The sequence below is a fragment of the Pygoscelis adeliae genome, unplaced genomic scaffold, assembly GCF_000699105.1.
Source record: "Pygoscelis adeliae isolate BGI_AS28 unplaced genomic scaffold, ASM69910v1 Scaffold167, whole genome shotgun sequence".
NCBI lineage: Eukaryota > Metazoa > Chordata > Aves > Sphenisciformes > Spheniscidae > Pygoscelis > Pygoscelis adeliae.
This window is the reverse complement of record NW_008825428.1, coordinates 1,799,854-1,808,547: the sequence shown is the minus strand read 5'-3', so window position 1 is coordinate 1,808,547 and position 8,694 is coordinate 1,799,854. Positions and strand designations below refer to the sequence as shown.

General features: G+C 42.8%; 1 protein-coding gene across 1 annotated transcript in view; it reads right to left on the bottom strand.

The window, feature by feature from the left end:
• ENPP6 (ectonucleotide pyrophosphatase/phosphodiesterase 6) overlaps positions 1 to 8,694 on the bottom strand; it is a gene marked incomplete at its 5' end in the record, with an annotated part of 31,838 nt that overhangs the window by 3,214 nt on the left and 19,930 nt on the right. The window contains 3 exons of the mRNA XM_009330722.1: positions 2,787 to 2,929; positions 5,258 to 5,437; positions 6,455 to 6,596. Coding sequence (XP_009328997.1) covers positions 2,787 to 2,929; positions 5,258 to 5,437; positions 6,455 to 6,596 — 465 coding nt within the window. The remainder of the gene's footprint in view (positions 1 to 2,786; positions 2,930 to 5,257; positions 5,438 to 6,454; positions 6,597 to 8,694) is intronic.

Genomic DNA, 8,694 nt, shown 5'->3' with positions numbered 1-8,694 from the left:
GGCTATGAGCTTTCGGTCTTCCGACTGCTTTCCAGGGGAACCCCCAGAGTATCCCTTGTGTTTCTTCATAAGTAATAGTCAGCAGATGTACCAGATAATTAAACTATTTTAGCTGACAAATCTCCTTCCTTGTCCCCATCTATTTCACTGACAGCGCTCAGAACAAGCCAAGGAGAAGACAGACTCTTTCACCTCTTCATACCGTAGCACCTCCTCACGCTGTGGCTCTGCTTACTGCGGTTCCCAGGGACTAATTGTCACTGGGCTGCTCACCATTAGGCAACCTGTACGGCATTTGTTAGCATCAGCTCCAGACAAGCCAAGTCACATCTAGTTTGCAACGTTTCTTTGGCAGTACCATGACACTGCCGAAGCTACACCCCTCCACGGTCCTGTCACATGTCGTGGCCAGCTGCTTCCCCAGGAATGGCAAATGCAGGGGCTAGCGTGACTTTCCGTCACCCACCCAGACACCAGGAGACACCTACTCGCAGCTAGATACGCAGTCAAAGGCACAGTCATTTCCATTATTTTTGCTGCTAGTTGGGTCAGAAAACATACTACTTTCTTTCACAACTGCAGCTGAAGTGAGAGCTCGTGAAATGGAGCCATTAACAGCAGTAGCTTCAGGGAAAGGGCTGTGCAAGCATCTCAGCGCTGCCCTTCTAGAGCATCAGGCTCTGCCTTACAGCAAACCCCACAAAGCCCTGGGGCAAGGGCGCCGGCAGCACCCTGACGTGCCTGCCTTGGCAAGCCCAAATGGGACAGAGGACTCAACTGAGACATTAATTTTTCATACTCAGCCTAAGCCTGGGCTAGCGCTGCTCCTCAAAGATGAAGCAGGCGTGTCTGGGACCGCCGACGATGGACTTTGCCCTGCATGTGCATGTTTAGACGCTGTACAGCAATTGTTCCCTAAAACTTGGGAAAATACGCTGAGATGGATATAGGGTGAGCATGCAGCTCTGAGGGCTAACGCCATTGTTGCACGCAGGAGAGCAGCTGGGGGAAATTCTGCTCAAAGGATGGGGACCACTCACTCATGTGGAGGGAACAAGATAGTATTAGCAGACCAGCTTCAATACAGCCGGAGGTGGGTGAAATCCCTCCTCATCCTGCTTTAACCGAAATGTGGACGGGCTTTTGTTCCTATGCTCCTTACTGTGAAAAAAAAACTTTCCAGATACATCCCCTTTGTCTCTCAAAAAAAAAAAAAAAATCCCCTTTTTCAAACAGCTTATAGCTATCCACTAGCTGACAGAGAGTTAAAACAGCCCGTGAGAATGATAAGGAAGAGCTGAACATCCTCTCTTCAGTGGTTTGGGCAGGAAGTATAATAGAAGGCTCAATTATTGCTTTAAAAATATGACAGGAAACTTTCATTTTCACATCCCATTCACAGATAATGAAAATGTACCGAGGAGAAGGAAAATCTGACAGCATTAATGAGAGGACATTCTTGAAAATCAGAAACAATGGGAAGGAATGGGCAGAGAGACAGAAATAATTACCATAGCAGCAGTGTTTGCTGCACTGTTATTAAGGTTTGTCAGAGTTTCAACGATTTTTTTAAAGTGCATTTTTTTTTTACAGAATATGTAAAAATGTTCTGTGTTGAACTTCTATACAAAAGAGTTTAGTTGTAATTTTTTAAAATCAGTTTGGCAAAAATGTTTCAGATTCCTACTTTACGTGTCTGAATCTTAACTCTGGCTTTTTTTTTTTTTTTTTAACCAGAAATGTGCTGCCCACCCATCTGTACTCAAAAGCAATAAGGTTTTTTTTAGAGGTGCGTTTTTATTCAGCTGTAGAACTTATTATCCTAAAGTCAGGTTGGCCAGTGAGAAATGTGGTGGTGTGGACCATCTTGAGCAAAGCCTGGTGAGCAGTAGCTCTGAGGGTCATGAAAGAAGATGCTCAACTGAGTTACAATAATCTGCAAGGCAATGATGGGCAATGACTATGCTGGGACACTGAAAAAACCCAGGACTCCTTGGTTCCGTCACCAACTTACTGACTTAATGTATGGCCTTGGGCAAACCACTTAGTACTGCTCCTCAGTTTACCCACTTAGAAGATTATAAGTTGCCTCACCCTCTGAGCTGTGGTGAGGGGCAGTTAATATCTGTAATGTGGAGACGCTCAGTAGCAATACAAGTACAAAATAACAACAACAACAACAACAATAATTTAGAGTAACAAAATAAGTTGGCATGAAAGACCTTTTCATGTGCAAGTCTAATCGATTCTCTGCTTAACAAGCTGTCAGATTTCAGTGTGCGCACTGGGTATCTCTGAGGAGTAAACCCCCAGTCTGACCCTTTTGAGGCTGTCGGGCTTGGGAGAAATGGGGCATTTTTAGGACGGAGTCTGGTGGGTGGGAAGCCAGGCAGAAGGAAAAGTTGCCACAAAGTACTGCTGAATGGAGGGATAGTAAGGTCTTGAAATGGAATCACTCTTTTTGTGTCTGAGATTAAGGTCGATGGGCAGGGGGAAGAGGAGTAAAGCAACAGAACTGGAATGGGAAATACAAAAACTCCTCCTGCTTTATGACGATGCAGAAAAAAGAACCGTCTTGACTATTTAACTTTGTCTACCTTCAGCATAGCTGCCATACCTTTAGGCTCTTTTAAGCACATAGCAATATTTGACATTAGTTTTGTAGTCAGCCCAAGTAAATGATGTAACACTTCAACTCAATGCCAGCATAGAATTGTACATTTTTCTTATTGTTTTCATATATTGCACCTTTTCACATTCATGTCATAAGTATTTTGCTTCTATACTTTACCTCTACTATGAACCATCCTTTCTCGGCCACGAGAGTTAGAGGAGAGACAAATTTTCCTTTTTTGTAGAAAAACCTGTCTGGAATATCCTGTATGTTATAAACGTGCATGTGTTCCACAGCTTTCAATTTTTGATATATCTGCAAAGAAAACAAATGTTAGGACACCATATGGCTGTAAAGAGCATATACGCACCTATGGGTATGTGGAAACACCTGAATTTATAAAATGGCTAATCCCCGTTAATGACTGATCATCAGCACATTCAAACTGGGACTTTGCCGGTCCAAAGATGACAGCTGTGCAAAACCTGCTTATGTGGTTTAGGAGGTTCTGAAAACTTGGATCATAAACACATAGGAATGCATGAATTCATGTATTATATATATTTATAATACACGCACTCACAAATGTATGCATGTGAGTATATCAGCCTACAGAGGCAGACCAGCAGAAACCAAACCATCACAGGAGACAGTAAGCTAAGTGGTGAAAGATGCTCAAAGGCACCATGTGGACTGGGTACAGATGCGGAAAAGGGATGTTGCCTTTGGCCTCTGCCACTCATTCCCTCTTTGTGCTCTTGAGTGAACCATTAATGTTACCTCACCAGTGTTTCTTACACTTAACCAGTCAATCCCTATCAAGGGGACTCATAGTGCTTAGTTATCTGCTTCATAAGGATGCCGTGAGATTAATCAGCCAATGCCAATGCCTATGGCACAATGCCGTACAAGTGGTTTATTAATATCAATCATCCTGTCTGGAATATAATCACACAAATATGGCTAAACCCCAAATTATTCAGAAAAATATTTTAAATGCCTAAAGAAAATGTTTGTATGCCATAAAGAAGGTGGTTATTGGAGTCCCCAGAGTGTATATCGCTCTTTTGCTTAAATATAAATAATCTTCAGGAATAAATAGCTCGATTCTGCAAAGAATGAAAGGTCCTTCACTAGCCTATTAGCCAAGTACACCCTGTGTGTATATGTGTGCAAGAGATTTGCACTGACATGCAGTCGCCATAAGGACGGCACCAGGGTGCGATGGCGCTACTCAGCCAGACCCTCCCACCATGACCTGGACTAGAGAGTGGTCCAGTACTTCTGGTGCTTCAAAATGGGATAACTCTTAAAGGTGATAACCACTATGTTATGATACAATCTAATTCCTAAACATGGCTCTTTAAAGTGAATTAAGAATAGAGGAATCTGGCCATTGGGAAACAGAAAATCAACTTTATTTCACTTAAAAAAGCAGCACTCCAGTAAGAAGTCCTAAAACGAAATGAAGGAAGAAAACAAAACCATGGTGTGAGGCATCGTACTTTATTCTCCTCGGGGATATTAGGCTGTTTAATGAGAGAGAAGCATGTGCTTAAGAGCTTCATCGGATGAAACCCCATGTCTGCGTGAAGTCACAACTTACACTTGCCCTTGTTTGAATGTCTGGGCTACAAAAATAGGGATCTCTGAGTTCAGGCCGAGGAGAGCATATATAAATGCTGTGGTCCCCTGCAGGAACTTTGAGTGAATTGCTTTCACATGCCTCTAAGACAACTTTCAATTCTGGCACTAATTTGAAATGTTCACAATATCACAGCTATACAATTCCTGGAGAGCCTGTCTGAGTGCAAAACTTAGCAAATGTTCTCTTCAAAAAAATTGCACAAGCTACAATATACTGGAACTGGCTAAGATATAATATAGAAAACAAAATTATTCACCTGGAGCGTGGACTGCCCATTTTGTACATCTACTCATCTATATTCTGAGGACAGCAATAATGACTTCTCAAGCATTGGTTTCTGGTTAAACTATAATGTACTAGTCTATTAGTTACAGATGCTGCATTTTCATTCTTTTCAAGCAGTTTCCGAATTTTTTTTCTGAATTGTTTTAATTTGTCTCTCAAAACCCTGCAGTTCTAGCCTTGGGCTTTTATGGTTGATTCAATCCAACATGCTTATTCATCAAAATTCTTCAAAGGAGAATACTGTAAAAAAATATATTTTTTGTAATTCTGGTCTAATGGAGTTAATTCCTCAAACTCTATGGGAGTTTACTGGAATATGAATGTCTGACCTGCTCCAGATCATTTGAAAATCCCAGCTAGAGTGTCAATAAATTGACTAATATATATATAAAATGCTAAAAATGGATTTTGAGCTAAAATCTTTTAGCTATTTATCAGAAGCCTATAGTGGTGGGGTTTGAAAGCATGTATCTGTGCCAAATAACGGTGAAAGTTCATGCTTTTTAATTTGCCTGGTGTGAATTTCCTTCAGAAACCAGCATCACAAGAGTGTCACAGGATCCAAGTCTGACTCCCGATAAGAGCCACAGGCTGATTTTTACACACATCTCTGAGAGCAGGATTTGGATGTTACGGGCAAACAAAAGACACAATTGTCATAAAAAACAAGGAAACACAAAACTAAATAAATACAAATAAGGTGTACTTGCCTCCGCGTGCTTCTCTGGAGCTGGCCAGAGGCTCACAACAGGACCTCGGTCCTTCATTTGTATGGTATCACTCATATTGATATAGTTTTTCAGCTCAATCACTTTGTCCGCCCAAGAGATGTCTGTCATCCCGTGATCGGAGAAGAGGAGGACGTTGACATCATGCTGAAGGCCCTTGCTCTGTGAAGCGAGTGCGTGACAGCCATTATGGTCGGGTAAGAGCTTCGCACTGTCTGTGCCCGCTGGAGAATTTTAATCCCCATTTGACCTCCACTGATTTAGTGGAAGTTGGCCAGAAGGCGCACGGCTGCAAATGCCCTGCAATGTGCTTTGCCACCACCCATAGTGGTGGACATCCAGTCTCACTTGCTGCCCTGGAAGAGTCTGAGAGGTTAGCGCCAAAGAGAGATTTTTCCAAAATAAATCCAGCCCCCTGCTAAATAACCAGATGCTACAGCCCAGTCCCACAAACCAGTTGTCCCACTTGGTCTTAGACAGGTCTTCATCTGTAGGCCAAAACGGCTGGGGAAGAACAACTTTGTTACGGTACCACCTGTGGCAGGGGTGTTTGTCTCTTCCCCTCCCAAACACAAGCACTTAGCATTAGAGCTTTTATAATTTAGTGAAATTGGAAATACATATTCCTCTCCTCACTGAAACACATAAAAAACTCCAATGTGCATTTATCATTGTCAGAAATATTCATAGAATTGACATTTACCCAAAAGCTTGGTATCCTCCTTTTCTCACTGCAAAATCATTTAGATAATGTTTTTTAAAACAAAGTTTCAAGTACAGAGTTCTGAATGGTGCCATAAAAACTGCTATAAAAGTTAATTGTCTGATTCCACAAACCTTAGGAAGCAAGCGGTTTTGATTCGTTCGCCTACTATAAAGCCCAGCTGGCAACACAAGTTATAAACAGAGCAACATGTATATTGGTTTATGGCTTCCCGGGGCTATCGGTATAATAATCCACTAGGAGGATTATAATGCCATCAACGAAAATAAAAATCAGGGGAATGGTTCCTTGACTTCCACGTGATCTCGGTAGCCTCTGTTTCTCAGGAAATAAAAGTTTACAGCCAGCACATCCAATTAACAGGCATTAAATGGGCTCTCGGCAGTGCCACAAAGAGCAGTTTTAAAAGCCTTTTCCAAATGCACCCAGGAGCTGGGTTTTTGGACGCCACTCACCTTGATGAGCGTGATCATGTTGCTCAAGGCTTTGTCCACCTCTTTCAAAGCATTCTTCCGCTGCTGGGACGAAGGGCCGTAGTGGTGGCCTTCCACATCGATGCGCTCGTAGTACACAGCAGCCATCTCGGCGCTGCCGTTGCTGGGGGTGGGAGGGAGGGGAAGGAGTGAGAGGCTGACGTACATGGAGACCTCCTGGCTGCCGGCATTATTGTCCTCACCGGCACATAGAGCCACAAAACCCCATTTTCTGCTTTCAGCCTGCACTTTCTTACCTGCTGTCACACGGCTGGGCTCGTTAATTCATGCCCAGAGTCTCCTGAGTTTGCTTGAGACTCCCATCGGAGGTGCCAGGTAGAGACTGCCATGTGCAAGCACAGGCTGGCCTGGCAGCCCTCTACTACCTCTTCGAATTAGGAAGCTGGCTTTTCCTTTAATGACAAGGAAAGACCCAGAAGAAATACTAATTTCTGTGCTGAATGCCCTTATTAAAAGGATTGTGGGAATTGCCAGTCAAATGAGCTTTAATTAAAGTTTGGCACTTCTGGCTTTCTCCTGTGTGAGGTCTTCTAAACTACGGAGGTCAACTTAGGATGGGCTCTTCCATGACCTTGCAAAATCCCGGGTGGTATGAATTGGGGTGAGATTTTAGATGGGGTTTTTATTCAGAAATATGACCAAAGGGAAACTAAGGTAATCTCAGAGTTGCACAAGTTTAGCTGATCACACGTTTCTTCACTGAATGCCCTCAGCCTAATTAGTGGGGATTGCACATACATCGGTGCTTAATTACATTTTCGTGACCACTTTACAGTTCACTATAAAGCTCCCTGAGAGCAGTCATGTGGATAAAGTCGCAAATCTATGCTCATGAAGTTCAAACCCAGTCTTTTCCTACTGTACTTAATATATGACAGGGTGTGCCATCCATAATCCATGCTCTCAGATCAAGATCCCTACAAAAAGACTTCGTGTGATGTCCTGACAGGACCAGCTTCTCTGATTAAAGACACCTGAGTAGCCTGGTGGAATGAGTGAGACAGAAGAGAAAAAATGAGAGGTGAGGGACTGAATGAATGAATTGGGGTCTGTCATTTGCATTTGTAAGTTTGCTGAAGGCCTCAGAGGAGCAGTCCTGTAGGAAGCTGAAGGTCTCTGCTATGATGGGAATTTCTCTGCTGCTGGCCCTGCAGAACAGTGTTCTTTCTCACTCTTCATGATTTTAAAATCATTCAAATGAAGCAGCCCTTCCCTCCCCCCAACTTCATTTTAAGCATTACTTTCCATCTGCATTAGGCATAAATTAATTTCTAAAAATTAACCCTGTAATTTCTATGTTGCGTACACACTCATTGAACCTACTGAAACAGTTTTCTTCTGCTGCAGTGCCTGTATTAATTAGCTACTTAGACTGCTTTGTGTCTTCTCACCTGTAACTAAATGATCATTTCGATCAAGATAGACGCTAAGAAAGAGATTTATTGCATAAAACAAGTGGTCTTATTTAGGCTGTGGTGAGATTTCTCAGTGAGGGCTCAGTGCTGTAAGGATGAACGTTCAACTTTGCACATGACTTCAATGGGACAGGCTCCAGTTATGCGGCATGCTTAGGAGTTGCAGGATTTGGTACAGCACATCCAGAGCTTGTAAGATTGAGTTTGACTTTGTTTCCATTTTTTGCCTGTTTTCCTAAGAAAACTAGGCATCTCTGATCATGGCTTGCACGGGAGAAGAAATCTGTCTTTCTAACTGTGTGTTAGTCCTGTCTTCTCTCATCACCAGTAACTTTCAAAAGAAATGGCTAAGGAAAGTTTGCTGAAGAAAGCTGGACAGCATTGATGGCAACACCAAAAAGGGTTTTATATTTTATCAACACACTTTGCAAGTACCGCGCAAACTTCATGACACCTGTCCAGGAAGGTAGGTAGATTACAACAGCCCTTAAATTACAGCTGTGGAAAAGACATAAGGGAGGTTTTAGTTTTGCTTGCCAAAAATGGGTGCTTGACTTAATTTTGAATATTTTTGGTCTAAATAATGGTCTCAGAGCACCTGTTTGAAGAGACTGGAGAACACTCCTGAAGAATGGTTTCCTTTGGTTGCAAGAGGAGCTCAGTGGCTCCCTGATGAGTTAGGTACTCCTGCCCTTGCAGAGGGCATTGATAAAACTCCCTTCCACCCTGGTGAAGTTAAGATGGGTCAGGACGTTCCCGTGCCCAAACTAAAGTTAACCCCTAGGG